Source organism: Oculina patagonica, chromosome 8 (genome assembly GCF_052425735.1).
Source record: "Oculina patagonica isolate OP01 chromosome 8, crgOcupat, whole genome shotgun sequence".
Lineage (NCBI taxonomy): Eukaryota > Metazoa > Cnidaria > Anthozoa > Scleractinia > Oculinidae > Oculina > Oculina patagonica.
Genome location: NC_135765.1, coordinates 26,447,310 through 26,467,742, shown reverse-complemented (window position 1 = coordinate 26,467,742; position 20,433 = coordinate 26,447,310). Strand labels below are relative to the sequence as shown.

General features: G+C 38.4%; 1 protein-coding gene across 1 annotated transcript; it reads right to left on the bottom strand.

Moving 5' to 3' along the window:
* Positions 1-96: 96 nt before the first annotated feature.
* LOC144663795 (1,25-dihydroxyvitamin D(3) 24-hydroxylase, mitochondrial-like) lies at positions 97-19,992 on the bottom strand. The gene is made up of 9 exons (XM_078524863.1): positions 19,455-19,992; positions 18,019-18,212; positions 9,031-9,315; positions 7,659-7,756; positions 6,976-7,142; positions 4,811-4,886; positions 2,647-2,813; positions 2,041-2,086; positions 97-520 (listed from the first exon to the last, which is right to left on the bottom strand). Exons 1-9 carry the CDS (start codon positions 19,979-19,981, stop codon positions 410-412), a joined length of 1,671 nt encoding a protein of 556 aa, XP_078380989.1. The 5' UTR covers positions 19,982-19,992; the 3' UTR covers positions 97-409.
* Positions 19,993-20,433: the final 441 nt, after the last annotated feature.

Genomic DNA, 20,433 nt, shown 5'->3' with positions numbered 1-20,433 from the left:
AAGATAAAATCAATTTCCAGTGGTATAAAGCATATTTAGGCCTTAAGTCCATCGAATTGAAGATATAGAGATACGGGGCACAGTTGTGAAAGCGCCCGTCAACTCGTGCCATGACACATTCGGCAGACACTTCCAACACTTAAGGTTTGCCTAATTAAGAGTATTGGCCTTTCTAGTAAAAAACCTGACGTAAAAGGCAAGACAAGAGTCTTGAGTCCTTCATTTTAAAGTACCTGGAAGTTTTTTCGGTTAAAATTTTTTTACGCCTAACAGTTAAACTTGAAATTATTACAATTTTTACGGCTAACGGCTAAATTATTGTCAGTTTTACTGCAAACGGTTAACCCCATTGAGACCCTCATCCAAGAACAAATAGCTTGATTCAATCCTTTGTCTTCCTCGTTGGAAATTACTCGCGGTCGGTAAATTTTATCTTCAGCGGTCTGTCAGGAATAAGAAGAAATTTGAGCTTCAAGTCCACTGGTTCTTCGTGGTACTCCAGAATGAATCGTTGGACCAACTGAAATCAGTAGATAAATAAGGTTATCGCACTAACAACTTTCGATTAAGTAGTGTGCAGCTCTCTTTAGCTTGTAATTCTACTGTTATACACTGCAGTCTTTTTTCCATAAGAATATATTTTATTTGAATATCGAGGCTAAAATTTGCGAAATGTTAAGAATATTTAAGGTCATTGCCCTGTTTTGCATTGCGCATCCTTACTGCGCAGAATTTTACGCGTAATTAGCGCGCGCGCGCGCGAGCACATCAACAAAATGGCGGCTTTTTTCTATGCGGCTTAGTCCGCGGGAGAAGTAAATTGTCACTTTTTCCTAAACGAGTCTGGTGACCTATCAATTTTTTCTCATATTTTGGGTGTAGCGATCAAATTCTTTCTGTAAAATGAAAACAGATCGATTCATGTGTTTGAAAAATAAATTATCGCTAAAAAAGTGTACTTTGCCAGTACTCGCAGAGGAATTATAAAGGAATTATATGGAATATACATGGTCGTCCTGCTCCTAAACGAATCTGGTGACCCCCTTTTTTATTTCAAAATTTAAGTTCCCTTGAAGTAATAAACCAGTAGGCAAAGTTTGGTTAAAAATCTATGTTCAGTTCTATTTCAGGGCAATGACCTTAAAGAATAAACCCGAGGCTGAGATTTTAAAAAAATTCAATTTTGTTTTGAAAATGTGTAAATACAATACAATTATATGTTTTGAACTAACCGTTAAAATTCTTTCTTTCTCTAAATGACAAAACTAGCTAAAAAACAAGAAAAGCAGCACTAGCCGTATTATTTGATGCTAATAACATTTCTGCAAGAAGTTCTTAACTTATAATCGTTACTCCAATACATTCTAAAACGGAAATGTCAACGCTATAATCAAAGAATATTCACAAGAATACTTCAGCCTAAAATCGACAGAAAAACAAGAATATTCAGCCTGGGCCAGAAAATGAAAATTCTTATAAAAAGAAAAGAGTGTAGTGTAGCAGTTCTAATTGTTTTTGGCGCTAGGGGCATTGTTCCTGTTATTGGTTCGATTACTCCCTCCGCGAAGGGTAGCGAGCCGTTCATGTGAGAAGCCTTGCAAAACCTGCTACCAGACCCGGTTCACACCTAAATCAAGACAATCCGTAAAGTGACGTTTAACAAGTCATCTTAGTTACAAATCGCTGTAATAAAGAAGTTTTTCGCCCTTTTTGCTACCTTGAATAGGTCAAAAATGCACGGCAAAAGTCATTAGATAACTAATTTTTTTATGCAAGATCTTTGCAACTGACGTTCGCTGCGCATACCAGAGCGCATGCTTTGGCGCTCAAACCGCTGGCAACAAACACCGATGATGGTTTAGTTGTTCACAACTGCCAGCTTAAAGGTAGAAAAAGCTTTTTGTCAAAAACTCCTTATCGACAATGAAGTAGCTTCCAACAAGTTTGCGATCGATTACTCGCTGCACACCCTATTATTATTAAAATCAGAAAGGAAAAATATTTGCTCTGCTTACTTCGTATGTTTTTATGAGGAATTACCTTTGCCGTTAGTATGTAGATTTCTGCTTCAGCTATATTCGGCGCCCTAAAAAGGAACACAAATCGAGTATAAGGCAAAACTTCGCCATAACACTCTCTAGCTTTTAGACAATTTTATTCAGTGTTCTTCCTTGCTGTCTTAAGAAACATTTCTTAGAAAATAAATGTAGCTTATTGAAAGAAAATGAATGACAAATTTTTAAGGTCGAATCTGTTGGTGTACTATAAAGCGGCCTTCCAAGTATACACATACTAAATAAGAACATGTAGCCCCCCCCCCCCCCCCCCACTCCCGCCCTAACACTGAGGGAGTTTTAATGAGTCTTGCGAAAAACAACAAAATGTATTTTTCCTGCCGCTTTTATGGAGTACTTCAAACCTACACAAAGCAAAATCCGATGTCTGACATTTGCAGACTGCAGAATGCAGGCTACAGATTAAGAGAATATATCGTGTTTCCATTACCATAATTGAAAGTTAATGTAAATACGCTAACCGAAGTGCTATTTATATTAGGCTGACCGGAGTGAAAAGTAGGCTAACCGGGGTACGAAGTAGGCTAACCGGAGTAAAAAGTCTGCATTCTGCAAATGTCAGACGCCGAGCAAAATCTCACCAATGCACATGCGTGTCCCGACTCCAAATGGAACACTAGCAAAAGGATGGATTTTTCCCAAGTCTTCATTCAGCCAACGTTCAGGTTTGAACTCCAAAGGGAACTTAAACAACTCCTCTGAGCGTCCTGATAGGTAATTGGAATACATAACGGCCGTCTGAAATTAAGGATGGCTTAGATGAGTCATTAATTCCGATAAATCACAGCATGAAAATTGGGATCTACGTGAAATAAAAGATGGTTAAATTTGGTGTAAAGTTGGTTATCCAACTTAACACCATTAATTAATTTTGTTAAAGGTGGTTAAACCGACCTTTACGCTACTGTGTGAAAATGTGATTTAATGTTGGTGTAAAGGAGTATCTTTATCTGCCTTTACACTTGAGTGTAAAGCTGGTATAAAGGTCAGCTTTAAAAAAATGTTAAGTTAGCGTAAAGCTGATTAAATTCCAAATCTACGCCAGCTTTTCTTGAGCTTTACACCACAGTGAAGTTTTGTTTTCATGCTGTAAAACACTACCCGTTAGCGATCGACCACTGCAAATGACAAGCCTCTGTAGTCGCTGTACCCCCTGTGGTCTGAGGTCAGACCACAGGGCGTCAAAGGGGAGGGCATGGGTTCGATTCTCGTCGGGGACTCAGATTTTTTCTTTGTCCCATTCTTCTGTCATGTTGAAAACTTCATCTTCATTATTTATTACCGGGCTTAAAATTTACCATCTTTATTATTTACAACACACTTGATGATTTCGACACTGCTGATCCTAGCAGTATGCAGGACGCGTGTCACATATCAATCTAGTAAATTGCCCAGCTCACAACAAGTCTCTCGTAGCTCAGTTGGTTAGAGCGCCCGACCGGTATCTGGGAGGCTATGGGTTCGATTCCCGTCGGTGACTCAGAGTTTTTCTTTGTCCCATGCTCGTGTCATGATGAAAACTTCATCTTCATTATTTATTGCCGAGCTTAAAAAGAATAACCATCTTTATTATTTGCTACAAAGTAGAGGTATTATAGCACAGTTTTGACGAAAACAATCAAAATCCCCCTGATACTTCCCCTTTCCATTGCAGAGCCTTTAAGGGACTTTGTCCCGGATTTTAATAGTTTTTTGAACAGCAACATATATATTTGTCGAAGTGGGAAACCTAAAAATAATGGTCCGGTTTGATTAACAATTGCCATATTAGAGCCCTGCAACTCTTAACCAGGGTCTTTGGTTGTGGATGGTTAGGATGATAATGGATTACAGTTTGAAATATCAAGGTTAAAAGTTTCAAGTGGTTTCCACCCGTCTTCATAAAATCGATATTTTTGTTTAGCAGTGATTAGAGTTTAAAAGGCTTTTAAACTATGGTTAAACTTCCTTTGGAAGTTCAAAGATGATGTTTTTAAATGGGTCTTTGCCAATTTTAACTGAGTGCGCACTTGATTTCAGCCAGTTTCCGGTGAAATGTAATTAATTACAACCAGGCAATATTTTTTGCTTACAACCCAAGATATTTTTGAGGTGGCGAAGTCCCATTGCTCCCGCGCGGCTGATGTAGCTTGGTCACCTCAAAGTCGCGGGTTCGAATCTTCCTGCACAGGTGTTATTCTAAATGGTTTGGGGCCATATAACCTTTCCCCCCGTGGAGATTCGAGCCTACGGCTTAAGGAATTTCTCTCCATTGGGCTTGGGAGCCGAGCAATTCCTGTCTAGACTAATTCCGATTTTTTTCTTGTTTTTCTGTTTTGTTTTTATTTTTTCTGTATTACTGTTTTCAGCTTCTTTTGTCGGACATGAACACCATCACTTTTCAAACGCTGGTGTATCATGAATACCGTATAGTATTATGATATTCTGGTACTGTTTTGTCGGATAATGCGTTGTTTTGTCGGACATTGCTTGAGCATTTGTAGTGCCAGCATCAAAAGTGTTGGCATGCTAACCAAATTCATTCCATTGCTCCCCAATCTTCTTTTTAATGTTGAGCTCCCCAATCGTTAATTTGACAACATTAAAATGGGGAAGGGTTTGGTAAAAATGAGCTGTAGTACCAAAATTAGTGGAAATTAGCAAAGTGTCTCAACAGTTTTGTCCATGACTGTAGTTTGAAGAGAATTTGACAAAGCATGCTCAATTTCAACCCACTATTACATGAAGATACTCACCCCTGAGGGAATTTTGTAACCTGACAGAACCACATCTCGTGTCAGACGGCGTCCCCAAGGAAAACTCGGATGTAATCTAGATAAAAATATCAACACGTTATTATCACAAAACATATCCCTGAGCCATATTCCTCTATTAATGGCACGGGTGAAGGTGCCTCTATTTCTCCCAAAAATGTATAGCAACGATGTGCTAAAATTAAACAGCTATACTTGTCCTTGCAATCGGTAAAATTAAAACGAACTGTGATCGATTCCAGTTTAGCCCTCGGATGTACATGGGAAGGGGGAGCGGGGATGCCACCGCGCCTTTTGAGATTTATTCGAGATTTTGAAAAGAGGATGCTATATAATGCTGAAACTTTCATTAATATACACTCTTCGTTCACTGTCCAAAATCCACGCGCGCAATTGGTTAAAATAGATCACGTGATTTTGCTTTACCTGTCGTCAGCAAACTCAGACAGTGCAGTATTGACAATAATGCACGAAAATCGTGCATTATTGAAAATGTCTTCAGCTTCAAGGCTTGTAGAAGTGGAAGAAAAATATATTCCTCAAATTATCAACGATCTAATACCAAACAAAATCGAAGAGGATAACAACTTGAAGCGCTTTCATGTTCAAAGGTAAACTGCAGCTCAATAAATACATTTTTGTGTGCGATTGACTTGCTTGTAGTTGCTTGATTGTGAAAGCCATCGACTTGCTTTGAACAAGCTTCTCGCTGACTGTATTTATGAACGACCACAGTTGATGTACGATTTAATGAACCATTTTAAGCTTTATTTCTGTACGGCTAATTTGTGATTTTTATATCATTGATGTAATCCCGTGTAATTATGTACTACTACACTTCTTATTTTAAAACATTAAGTTTGTTTTTTGAAGTTTGTTAAGTCGATGATCACTTGCAGTTCGATGCAGTGTACTCAGATTGTATATTAAAAGGGTTAGAGTCTGTTCGTTCGTGTTTTGTTGACAAATACACGCACTTGCTGGCCTCACAATGAACTCGAAATTTTCAATACTGCACTAGGCTACGCCTCGTGCAGTATTGAAAATTTCTCGTTCATTGTGCGACCAGCGCGTGCGTGTATTTGTCAACAAAACACTCACAACAGTCTCTAACCCATAAGTAGCTGTTCATTTATCCCTTGCGGAAAATTCAATATGCCATGTCATGTGTTCATAATTTTATGTCGTTACCATGGCAACGTCATAATTACACTTAGGGCTGGCCCAAAATCGTCATTTTAAGAATCACAAAGGGGTATTCTGCGCATAGCTCATAATTGGCGCTGTTCAAAGGAATTATGGCCACTGGGGACGAAAATGAACAAAAGAAAGTATATCTTGTCGTAGTGTACTTTGTTGGTTAGCTATAGAGCTTTGGTCAAGGTACTGCTTATTGTTCTTTTAGTCCTGTGTTTTACATAATTTGGTGATCACATCATCCGCAACACGAAGAAACTTTCACAATAAGCGCTTACGATTAATTGACAATAAGTTGGAGCCACACTTATAAAAAAAATCAGAAAGGCTCGAAATGTAAAGGCGAGTGCAAGCAGAGCAAGATACCGATTGCATGCTCTTTAAGCTTGAACTTGAGTTTGTGAATCCGGCCGGTTGAGATGCCTTGGGTACAAGGTTGTTTCATGATTGTTACCCATGACAACCTTTATATATCGTACGTATTTAGTTATTAACGCAAATAGACAGAAGACAATTGACAAACATTACGTAAATATACTTCTTGTCTGTGATCGGTGTAACTCTCGGTCTGCCAGAATCAAAGTACTCACCGATCATGGCTTTTAACGGCAAAATCCACACGTCTACTTACGCATTGTTTGGTACCTTTCAGGGATACTTTCCAAATATTCAAAGAAGCTTCCCCGCACTTTTATATGAGAGTGCCCCCCCCCCCCTTCCTTACGGCCTCCTGTCTAGGAGGCAGATTGTACTGTCCGGTCGAGAATTGAGACTCTTTTTACCGTATGCAATTCATCTGTTTTTGGCTGCTGCTACAACTTTCATTTTTATGCTTAAGTTTTTATTTTGATTGTATGAACATTGACACTTGACATTAGGGGTCGACTAACGGAATCTTTTATACAAATGCAATGTATCGTTCAAGTGTTCCATATGACATTAAAAATTACCTCATACTCTCTTTGACACAAGCCTTCAGGTAACTCAGCTTTGAAAAGCTCTCTGGGGTGAAATCTCCATGGGGACCAACTAGCGAGGTAACTTCTTCATACACTTTCTCCTGCACTCCAGGATTACGTGCCAGATTGTAAAGGAGCCATACCAACGTGGTAGACGTCTTTAAAAGTAAAAGTCATTATTAACAAAGTAGACCGTTGCTAGCCTTAATTGCAACTGCAGAACAATAGTTAGTAGCATTATAAATTTCTCAATGCCATTCAAAGAAGAAAAAAGGCAACTTTTGCATATAATGCAATGGTCGTTGAAACTGGGCCCACATGTTATGCCCTTGCCTTTCTGTGAACAACAGTTAATCTTGCCATGCCTGGTATAGTTTTTGCCCTTGATAATCTCACGCGCATGGCCCAGTTGTTTAGTAACGACTGCGAAGCTAAGAGGTAAATAGGACTGATATTTTAGACCATTAACATTGACTATAAAATGCCCGAGGTATCTAATCGAACGTTCGGAAATTAAACCCAATCGAACACCAATCGTTCGAATGAACGCGCATCACCCTTTTTCAGTCTCTTGTTTATTGCACCAAAGAGTAAAAGGTAATGACGTTCTACTTGCAGGGGTAGGCAGAGTAGAGATAAAGCACAAGCAAGACCATATTTCCAACGATTTTTACCGTTTCTACTCCTGCTCTAAACATAAAAATACAGTTGACACTGATCTCCTTGGGCGTAAGTTCGCCTTTCGTCAAAAAATAGTTCAGTATTGGCACAGCTACAAATCAAGAAGATATATATAAGTTAAAACTCATGAGGGGAAGAAAATAACAGGGTACTATTAAAGTACTACAATTTTAGACTCGTTACTTTAAAGGGACTGTGTCACGGATTTCAGCCAAACTTTGGCATAGGAAATGACCATCAAATTCGTTTAAATATATAAAATAACCCCTAAAACAGTGAAGGAATATTAAAAAAACACACCAAATTCAAAAGAAGGTATGGATGTCCAAAAGTGTCGAAGATTGAAACGGATTGCGATATGCGTTTTTAAAATATGGTCCGGCGGAACGGTTTTCAAAGTTAATCTAGTCTGCTTGTAACTTGAGATTATAACGCCCGGGAGACACATTTGGCTGCAATGAAGCTATGGTTTTGTCATTTAGAATCATGGAATATTAATTTATTTGTAAACATTTAGTTTCATAGCGAATATTTGGCAAAACTTAATAACATAAAATTCGTAAACGACAATATAGACGGAAAACGTTTGATGCATTTGCGAAGCTTCGTTAATTACCGTACCCAAATTCGCAAGTAGCCAATCAGAAGCGCGATCTACTGTCCTGATATCCTACGATATCAAGTCACTGACCTGATATGCCGCCATATCACGGTCACTTTGAATTAAAGTAGTGTTTCCGTACTATGAATTGAAAAGAGGTTTTACCAATAAAACAGAAACGAGTATTTTAAATTAGCTGGTGCTTACCGGTCGTAAAATGAGAAAAACTTTCCCGCCAAAACTAAACTTGAACGCGCTCGCCAATTGCGCGATGTTTGCCGACGAGTACTGAAACATTCACACTGAAACAATGGAGTCGGAGTTTCCAAATTTTTCGCTGAATTTGGATTTTGAAAATTTATGGAATGAAACTCCAAACAAACGAGTAAAAAAATGTGAGAAGAGGACTTGATAAAAGTGTTGAAGACCAAAAAAGTATCAATACAAGCAGGTCAACACATTTTGCACTACGTGTCTGGCAAGCATGGCTTCGACAGAGCGAATAATATGACCGGATTTTTGGCTGAATTTGGGTACGGTAAATACCTAATAGTACCTTTTTGGTACGCTTCGGCGGCATATCAGGCTCGTTTGGTCTCGCCATGGGTATTTTGGCTCGACTGCGTCTCGCCAAAATACGAACCATGGCTCGACCAAACTCGCCTGATATGCCGCCGAAGCGTACCAAAAAGGTACGATTAGGTATAATTAGCAAACGAAAACAAATTAGCGTGGGCAAGGCCTGGGTGATAAGTTTTACGTACCTTGATTCTCAACAAATTCTTCGCCATTGTCAACCATAATGCTCAATTCCGCAACCTTCTTGTCAATAATCTTTTGACTAAATCCAAATAAGATGTCTTGTGATTCACAGAATTTTCTGTAGGATGGTGTATTCACGAATCTATAAAGCAGACCTTCCCATCCCCAGCTCAGCTTCCCCATGAACTTAAAACCATCAAAAGTAGCTTTAATCATCTTGACTGTTTCCTCGTTGGGTGGGTCATCGTACAATCCAACCCTTTCATCAAATGCCACTGTACCAATAGCTGAAACAAAAGTGAGAAAGGAAATCAGCACGTGCAAAAATCTTAGTTCATAAGGCTCGCCATACCCTCGCCATTGCTCCTAGCAATGCTCGTTTTGTGTCCAATAATGCTCAAATCATGCTCATTTTTCAAAATTATGAGTTTTGGAGGGAAACTTGCGAATGGAACGGGAATTTTAGTTTTCCGTTCCAGTGCAGTCAATCAGAAAATGCTGCTCCATTCGCCACTGGAAATTTCTGAATTCAAAACAGAATCAGTTTGGTCAAATGGAAAGCGCCTTTGTGACCCGCTCCTCGCCGCTCGTGTCAACGGCCTTTGGCCGACGGAGAGAAGTATTTTGCCGCGCGCGAGAAAAATACTCTGGTAGCCAGGATACATTCATCAAGTCAATGCGCGGTCGATTTGCATACTAAGCTGGGCGATCTCACTGAATTTTTTTTCTGCCTGTAGCGACACATGACTCACCACAGAAGTTGTCAGATATATGTCAAAATTTAAGAGGGTCCATATGAAATCCATGCAATATTAAAATTTGAGTCTACATCGACCCTCTCAGTTTTCCTTTATATTTTGCATGGGGCTACATATTGAGATGATAATGCTGTAGGTAGAATATTATCGCAAAATTCTTTAACGTGTGGAAGATATCGTGGTCAACGTGCCCATGGTCGGTTTTGAGCCAAAAAATACCTAAATTTTGACCCATCTTTCGACCAAAATATCTCTGCAAGAATTGAAGCCTTACATATAAAAATACCACTGTAATTAGTATCACCTAGTACAATTTAAATGATATCATCAAGATTTTTCATCGCTCTCACGTTTAGTAGTAAACCTATTTTAAAAATAAGGTATTTCGGGCAATGCGTGACACTAGAGATTTTAGGGTAAAATTACGTTTGAATATCGCCGATGCGGCGTTATTCTGATGGTTCCATTAGCCATTGTTTTGTAAAACATTTACTAAATAATAAATTAAAGTCAAAAAAAGTATGTTAAGTTCAATCGGCACGTATGATTTTAGCGTACAAAAATGTGGTACATGTGAGCAAAACAAAAACAAAGTTCTGAAAGTTTTAGAACGAGTTTCATAACATGATGGATAGGTCGGCTGAGGACGTGAGAAATACCGCTTACATAAATCCAATAAACCTTTTAGCAACTTAAGTGGTTCGTGATGTTAATTATCCGGTTATTTAGTGCCCATAAATACAGACTTACAGCGTGAGAAAAGGTAAACAAGCCACTTGACATGTTCATCATCGATCGAATTCAAGCGTATCTTCACGTGCAGATTGGAAAGAGAAAACGTCGCTCACTCCTGTCTACCTGGTAGTTATAATGTTCACAAACAATTCTTCAAGGATTTAGTTTCCACTTTTCTCGTAAACGATGGCCTCAGCACTTCACATTTTCATAAGCCTGGTAAGTTACTTTTCACCTGGGCGCCATGTTGTTTTGGACTAGTACCCAGTCTCTCAAGAATTGCCTCAGTGCTCGATCGAAACGCTGGAATGGACCATTGTTTTACTCGAAGCGTAGTATAGTACAGTACAGACGATTTCTTTCCGTGGCGCTCTCTGTCCAAACAATTTTTCCAGCTGCATCTTTCTGCAGACAATGTTTTTTGATGTCTTCAAACAATTTATGTGGGCATTTTGCTATTGCAAACAATTTTTTTTCAGGATTTTTGATCCCACTTGGCCACTCCTCCAAAAAAATAATGTTGCTTCCCTAACTGAATGTTTGATTTATAGTGTGGATGTCAAAACCATTAATGCCAATTGAAAGGTCTTTCAAAGGCCTTGTTAACAAAATCGAACGACCGCGCAGTTCGATTTTGTTAATAACGCGTATAATTACATACCCAATTGGACTTTACTCAATCTTTATACACTGGGGTTATATCCACCATCTCTCTAGCTCCTGTTCGTACCATATTGCAGATCAATGTGATATATGAAAAAGTTAAAGTAGCTTATACACAATATTACTTTCAAATTAATAAAAACACTAATGAAGTACTAATAAACCTTAAGTGAGGTTCTCTGCGACAAATCGCTTCGTGTGTACTACTTCAAAAAGTCCCTGCAACAAGGCGTTTGTTCGGTGCACCTGCAGCGAATTTGGAAGAGGGAGAATGTAAACTAGTTTTTGAATTCAATACATGAAGCTCTCTCATTGGTTAGTTTATATTTTGTCGCAGAAGTGCACACACGCTGTGACAAGGCTGCTTTCACTCATTTTGTCACTGCGATCAGTCGCACGAATTTAAACTGGTTTTAGTTCATGTCTGGTGCAGCCTCGCCCTCGTGGATCATGTCTTTCGTGCGCTGTCGACATGTCGTCATGCTGACGCGTATATTGGCATTCTGCTTGCTTGCTGCAAGTAGTTTCTTTTTCGTTGCTCTAGCCTTCACTATATCCTTCTTTCTTTCATCCGTGCTCTCCACTGGCTTCGGGCAGTGCGACTTAGGGCTTTCCACAAGTTGCTCGAGATTTCCCAAAAAGTTGCCCGTAACATCTCAAAAAGTTGCTCCAAATATCCAAAAAAGTTGCTTCTGATAATAAAAGTTGCTCAAATGTTGCTCCAAAAAATTCAAAACGCTGCTTCTAATCAAGAGAATTTCTCTAAATATATGCAAATTTCCCTTTGATGGTAAGATTTGTTAGCAGTTTTATGCAATTTTACAGCAAAAGAAGTATCTAAACAACATATTAAGGGGAAAATTTGTTAAGTAACAAGGATTCCTTAAACTGGGAAAAATCGTGAAGATATTGATGACGTCATGTTTGCTGACGAGTTTTGTAATGTTTTATACAGAATGAGCCGAATGTTGAAACGTCTTCAGATGTCCCTCGAAAATCTTCGGCAAACGTCGTAAGTCTTCGGAAACGTTCGTTTTGCCTTAGAACAGCACTCGTATAATCTTCGGAAATCTTCGGTCTGGAAATTGCTCAAAATGCAACAAGTTGCTCGAGAGGAAAAAAGTTGCTCCAAGGGGGAAAAAGTTGCTCGAAACATGAAAAAATGCCAAAAAGTTGCCGAGCAACTTGTGGAAAGCCCTAGTGTGACTCAAAGGGCTTCGATGTGGAGCCGTTTTCTATAGCAACCGTCCAAGCACTTACCTCTCAGTCGGGTTTCCGCTTTCGCCTCGGGGCCACTCCGCTGGTGCCTCATTCCTTTTCATTCCCAGCCAAACCCCGCCTTCAATTCGTTGCGTAGCTTAACAGACATTAACGGCAGAGGTCTCGATCCCTGGCGCAGAACAGAAGGACCGTAGACTCTGGGAGCGAGAACGGATCATTCCATCTCAAGTCTCCGGTGCATGCGCACAATTAAACCGGAACCATAAATGGCCCAGAGGGCAGAGGACGGCCCAGTTCGGTCAAGGCTGACGGAAAATGCGCAAGTTCTTGGAACGAAATTTAATATCTAAACTCGTTTATCAACCGCTGGTTTAGGGGAACGAAGTCCCTGGGAACAAGGATCCAGAAAATTTCAACAAATTTGGAATCACCTGTATCTCTGATAGTGCTCCTACTGATTTCCTAATTTAAAGCTAGAATGACGGACCGACGTATCGACGGAATTAAATGTTTGTATAAGTGTAGATCAGCGTGCCTTTTTACAACTCATATTCGTCTTTGCCTTGACCAGGTTGTTGAAAGTTCGTTTTCAATGACACTATAATATACTCTTTTGTTCTATTTTATCTTTCCTGTAGGCAATCCTTAGAATAAATGTAAATGAGTGAAATACTGTAAATATTTAATAAACGCCCCACTCTCAAATAAACGCCTCCCCCTGAGGTGTAAATTATTGGAGGCCTCTACTAATAAACGTCCCGTGTCTAATAGACACCCCTGCTCCCCCCATCACCCCTCCCCCCCCCCCGCGTAAAGTTTCATGGAGTAAAAAAACGCAATTTTTTTAGTTAGTTAATTGATTCACTCGGACATCGAAGGGACCAAAGGAGCTAGCTAGCCAACATGGTTTACCCCGATGCGATGACGATGAAGACATCGATATCGAACAATCTGTGAACGACATCTTTAGGCTTTGCATTAGAAAAGATTAGAGTAGTCTCCTACTCACGAAATCTGTTTCCTATCTTTATCCGGGAGCAAATACGCGCAATATTTACATACTTGTTTGTCTATTTGTTTCGTTACAGTTAGAGTGAAATCATGGGCTCCTGGTGAAATGAATGCCCCTTTCTTACTAAACGCCTCATATTTATTTAAAACTCCCGCATGTACCCCTTAAATTAAAAAGCCCTGGCGTTTATAAGATTATTACGGTAAGTCAGTTTAAAGGCAATTTTCGATTTCAATTTTCAAAATAAAAAAGGTGGGAAATTAAAGATGGGATTTGTGGCGTAGGTCGTATAATCATATTCCATCCCCTGATTCAGTCCTTCTTGAAGCAATAAACCATGTATCTAAAGTGATGAGAATTTAACGCCTAATTGCGGTGTTCTTCGAAGAACGACAGCACAAAAACCACTTGCGGATTCTTACTGGTGAAAAGATACTAATAATTTTTTGCAGTGGAAACATGTGTTTTGTATGTGAACAAAAACGACCATTTAAAAAAGTCGGTTTTCATGATCGGTGGATATTATATTTGATGCCTCCCGCCAATTTTTTGATAACATTTTTTAATACTTGTGCTGGCAAATACGGCAAAACGCAGCTTACACACCAAGAGGGCGATGCCAAAAACCCTTGAAGGAAATGACTTTTATGCAATGATGCTTGCTTGTAGGGATATCTTTCAAATTGGTGCAGTACGACCAGCAGGTCGGTATGACCTTTGTGTTCGTTTGAATTTGTTTAATTTGCTTATTACCAGCCAACGACTTCCAGTAATTTAAACTACTAACGATTTAAAAGTATTTTTATGCAAAAAGCTTCATAACGATGTTTTACTTCTTATAGCAACATTCTATTAAAGTGCTACTATGACCAAAATTTTTGTTTTTCTTTTCGTCTTTTTCTAAAGTCAATTTGTTCAATAAGTCTATATTTAACTAGCGCGCTAGAATTTAGAACGTTGCGAGCAATATAAGCCTTCAAATAGCTTGCCGAAAATCGTGGAAAACCCGTCCGCCATTACTCGGACGTCTAAAGTGAGCCAGCGACTGTACTGTAAAGCGGATTTACGCATGAGTTGGTCCGTGACGTCATATGCGCATCGTCGCTTCGAGCTTCGAGTGTTCCAAGAGAGAATATACTGAGAATTAACAGGGTTATAAATGATATTTCTTCGACAAATTCTTCGTCTAGTTTGCCCGGTGGCGAAACCCAAGAGAGCCGCAACGAGGAGACATTGCAATTTAGCGGTATCGTTTCTTATAATGAAAATTTAAAGCCGTTTGACGTCGGTCTAAAGGGCAATGTTTGTATGCAAATACTTCAATATTTATTTCATTCGATGAGGTTTTGGCGCAACGAAGCTGCCGTCTTCTTGTTCAATCGAAGCACCGATCGAAGAAGCCTCGAAGAACGAAGTGAAACGGCGATTCATGGACTACATACGTTTGAATACATGGTATGATGAGAACGACATTGAATAGTTAGAATAAAATGTCTGCAATGTTTGAATTAATAGAGAGCTCTGCATATATATAAGCTTACATGTAGGTTGCTATTATATTGTCGTTTGCAAAGGATTGAAATGATCTTTACTGTTGTTTTCATTCTTGTAATCTATCATACACGCCATGGGCATAAAATCTATCTCAGCTGTTTATTCCGAAAAAAGCTTTATAAACATGAAATAATGTAAAATTTATACAGAAAAATTAAAGTCAACAAGATGGACGTGCAGGTGATCAATGGATTTAGCTCCTTGAGTTTTATACAGTTTTACCTTCCTTGACTACAATACAGGTAATAAACCTTTTTAAAACTAAGTGTTTTAATGGGTAATAAACTTCAGACATCTAGCTTAGCAGCATCCAGTATTCCTGTTTCTTTAAATAAGAAAACCATTTGAATGCTGTATAGAGTCCTCACTCTATTTACTGATGTTATGAAACTGTCCCACAAGTAGCAGAAAACTGGGTAGGAGTAGTTTTCTTATATTACCCATTTGTTTTCCTCTTGGCCCCGTGTTTTTTGATGTAAAAACTAAAAATGTATGCAAAATGGGAACAAGTAAAATAATATTAAGGGTATAATTTTGTCAGGACACCTGACTCAAAAAACTACATACAAAGGATAATGAAGCCTGAGGTGAGTCGGGGTCTCATTTTAGTGGCTCTTTCTAGACACTGGAGTATGACTTTTTTTAGTTTATTTATTTTTCACTGAGTCTTACCCTATTCCCTTGGCTCCTGCGCCCTCCACTTGTAAAGAGAACCTGGATGGTGGAGTTACACATATCCCTCCCCACATGCATTATGTCTGGGCTCAACTTGTCATCTGACTATTCACAAATTTTTAATGTCAGTCTGTCGCTAAAAAGCGGCCTGTGTAACTAGCTGGCTGGGCATCAATATTCTTCCTTCTAACTTGAGGGAGGCACCCTAGGTGTCGCCAAAAAAGAAATAAAGTAGTCAACCTAACCGCTTGATCGAGTCAAACATTAGCCACCTTATTTTATTATGGTACAATTTACTGTACTTGTGTTAGAATTATGATGGATCGCGCTCAGGTTCTCTGACCAATATATTTGCTACTACTTCTCACTTAAGGCAATATATTGCAAACTAAAAAAAGTAGCTAGCGTGCTTGCAGTTTGGCACATTTCTCCCCTGTTGTACTTAAATAAATAAGAATACTGAGTAAATCGGATAGCATGTTTCTCTAAAGGCTAACATTTCTCCTAGAATTTAAATTTTTAATTTGATGTTTACTTATGTTTATATGCTGGCAAATAATTACAAACTAACGTGCTGGGAGTTTATTAAGACTACAGTGTATAAGAGGATAATAAAATTTATATATAAAAAGTCTGCTCCTCTTATGTACTTTCACTATTACCTCTCGTGCGAATTTATTCAAGTTTATTTGTACAATAGAGGAAAATTCAGAACATACAGGCCGATTTGCCCAAAAATTACCTTTTCACATGAAGTAAATAATTAAAATATATTCTAAAACGAGAGCTTGAGCAAAGAAGAATAGCCACTAAATTTGTTTGGAGGAATAAGTAAACTCACTGTAGATAATCGGCGTTCTTTCACTTCCCTTGATAGTTGAAGAAGTTAACCTCAAAGTTGCAGGGAGATTATCTTGTGAACATATACTTCGTGTTCGGGCGAGTAAAATTCCGCCTTTGATTTTTCTACTTTTTGTGACCTGGAGTGCCCTGAAGTATGTTTAAAAAAATTTGCGCAGTGATACGGCTTCTAATCACTAAAAAAAAAAAAATCACTCCAGCCTTCGAAAGCCATTTTGTTGTGCGCATTGACGTCGATGCTCCGCCCCAACTAGTTCCAGATCTCTTGTCCTCGACATTTTAATCTAGGCGGAGAGAAGTTTACGCGTGAAATAAGTGGTCTTCATTCGAATTTGAACTTAAAATTTGGCAAGGTTACTATTTAATGTAAGTACTTTCAAAAAAAAGAGAAAAGGGAAGGTAAAATTTTGATCATAGTACCACTTTAAGTTTATATTTTACAACTTGAACTTATACGATTTCCTGTTGAGCTCATTTGCATATTGTCACGAAGTTAACACATTTATTGATGCGAACCTGTAATTCCTCTTAAACTTAACAGAGATTTTATTTGATAAATAGAGACACCATTTCCTTGGCAATCTATTGATACTTTCAAATTCGATTGATGAAACGCCGCATGTCTACAAAAACGACTTTTGAAACCCCACTTTTTTGATACGAATTGAATAAGGAGATTTGGAATGTTGCTTTCAGAAACGCAGCAAATGACACAAGTTTACTGAACGTTTTTCTATTGTTCGGGACTTGATTTGTCTTATGTAAAAGTTTCGTATCATTTCTTTTTATATTTAGCATGTAGCAGGGGATCAAACATGGTGAATATTTTTAGGTCAAATTTAAGTACTTTCCACTGTCTGACAGTTTGATTGACATTTCTCCAAAACAATAAACAATTGAACCAAAATATTGCACATGGTTAATGTACTAGTGAAGTTACACAAGTGTGCCAAATCTGAGGGAAATCGGTGAGATGCGCTGTAGACTCGCCTGCATGGTTCTCGTGCGGACTCACTCTTAATTAAAAAACAACAACATCGAAAACAACAACAACAACAAAAACGTTTGAAGTTGTCCTTCAGTAGCATCTTCAGTAATAGTAATTAAATAGGTAGGTAGGAAGGTAGGTAATCTTCATTTCCACACGGTTAAAACATCAGCTTTTTAAAACACTACATACAATCATACATACATAATAAAATGCAAAATAAATTTCTAGTGATTAGCTAATTATAAAGAAAAATCTGCTTTCCAAGAATGCCGTGCCTATTAGTACTTGTTTTACTAAAGCTTCAAATTGCCCAAGGGACTCTGCTTGTCTTACGTTGTAAGGGAGACTGTTTCATAAAACCGCGCCGCTATAGGTAAAGCTATTTTTTGTAATAGTTAATGAGCGGTAGTGGAACATTGAGTTTTGTTCTCAGAGTCCCTCAGTCGAATGAGGCCTTAAAAACTGTGTTAAGGGGCAAGTTTACAGTACTCTGTACTGTTGAGACAAATATAAAACTTACATTCAGCAGCAAACTTCGCAAGTTCTCCCTCAAGATCTGGAATCGTCCAATCCGCTCCCCGGATGGCCACCATGTGATCTATGGCATCCCTTGCAACATTATTGAAGTTTTCCAGGTTATCGTGTATGTTTTTAGGTCGAAGCATCTTGGGCGCCAGAGCCTTGCGTAATCGAACCCACTTTTCACCATCCGTTCTGAAAGCAAATTACATTTTTTACAGTGATCCTTGGATAGAGATATGGGACCTAACTTTTCTTTATAAATATATATATTTTTGTCTCTTCGATCGCGTCTTCCTTTTAGCCATCTTATTCTTCCTGTGGGACTCCCCGGTGACGTCAGTGATGAAATTTGCAAGAAGTTTTAATGGCAAAATGTCTGTCTCCTCCACAGGCTTTTCCAAGGCCGATTGAGCGCGGATTCTGATAGAGAGTCGCGAGTGGGGGATTGGGAGCAAGCGCGTAGCGCGAGTCAGTGGGAAGATTGGGAGCGAGCGCGAAGCGCAAGCGGTGGGTCCCCCAACCATCGCGAGCGACTGGGGACAAGGCAGACAAAATGTCGTTAACTGAGGTGTTTTGACGATGTTTGGGCTTTGAAATCAAGGACACTCCTCCCTTTTTCGGACAAAAAAATTTAACACACGATTCGTGCATTGTTGATTTGACATTTAAGCGCTTTGATTATTCCATTTCAGAATTTCGGTTCATTAGCATTTTTATAAAAGGAATTCCTGTAGCAGTCTTATAATACCTGGCAACTGCTTATGCTAACCAAGACTCTTTGAAAACATCCTTCAGAACGAGACACGAAACAATGGGAACTTTTTTGGTCATTCAATAAAATGAAAATAAGTTATCGGGTAAAATTTAACTGAATTTTTCCCTTATGCATATTCAACAGAAAAAATTAACGAGTAAGAACCTAGTTTTTCCAGGTTTGTCTAAACAGGTTGTTACATAAATGGTAGATAACAAAAATTTAGTCTATTCAGGTTCTTAATAGGTTCTTATTTTCTGAGGAAGAATTGACATTGTTGCTAATAGAACTTTTAGTGATATTCGGCCTATTAACTGTATAAAATTTGCATACCACAAAAAATGTTTATGTAAAAATGAAGCACTAATCATTCAGGACATGACATTGTATAAATGTACAGTTAAGCCTTGTCTAAACTTTTTTTTCCGTAAAGTAAGCATTGTTAATCAATTTTAGAAAATAAGAACCTGTTTTCAAATTTTAGGCTAAATAGGTTCTTATAAAAATGGGGTCTAATTTGCAAATTTTAGCCTAATATAACAGGTTTTAAATATTAGGTTCTTACTCGTGGGTTTTTACAAATATTCAACTGGCACTGTATTCCTGCATTGGGAAAGCGAAAGCTGTAACAGAATTATCTACATGGTTCGAAGTTATCTTATTAATCTCATTTTACTTACAAGCTCGACAAACCTTCAGGTAGCTCCCTGCTGTTCATATATTCTCTTGTTGCCTTAAATATCTCATCTGGTCGCATCGGATGTATTCCATCGCCCTTGAATACGGCTTCAACATCAGTGGGCTTTTCAAAGAAGACGACCGTTTTTCCCATGATTGTCCTCTTAAATATTGGTCCGTATTTCTTAAAAGCATTTTGAAGAGCCGACATTTGATCTTTGAACTCGGAGCGTTGCAGTTGAACAAAATTGAACACATCGCCAAAATATGGCAATCCCTTTGGACCAGGAATCTCCTTGAACGGTCGAACTCCTTTTGATAAACCATCATCGCTTTTCAAGAGATAACTCAATAAGTTGTGTAGTTTTTCAAATGGATTCAGCAACCAAACTACGATTGAGAACAACACAGCTGAACCGACCAAATACAGCGCCTGGTCCATTTTGTGCGCGCAGTGAAATGTCCAGGATGAATTTAGAGGTATACCCATACCGATTAGCTTAAAAATATTGACACGTGCATATTTCATACATACATACATACATGCATATATACATAATTATTTGGTAAAACTAATCAGAATTAGGCGGTATTTTGCTGGCCCCTGTTGTTCAAAGAATGGATAACGCTATTTTTTTACTGTTGTAAACACTTCGTCACTTTGTAGCTGTGTTGCCCGTTTTCCGAATTACGGCCTTCTCTGTGTCTACCCTTGTTTACGCCTTTGCATGAATAAATGCATTTTATTAGTGATGATAAATGGAATACATTAGCCCATTTAGTTTTTAAGATAAAAGAATAATAGTGTTCGAAACGTGTTTAATTATGTGTTTTAAAATGCACAAAAAGGCAAGAATATCTATAAGCAAAAATTCGTTACACAGAGAATAATCGAAAAACAAGATGTTAAATTTCTCTGTGAATTTTTTTTTAAAAAGATTTCTGTCTTATTTTAACGAAAATAGTCGTCGTTTATTTAAG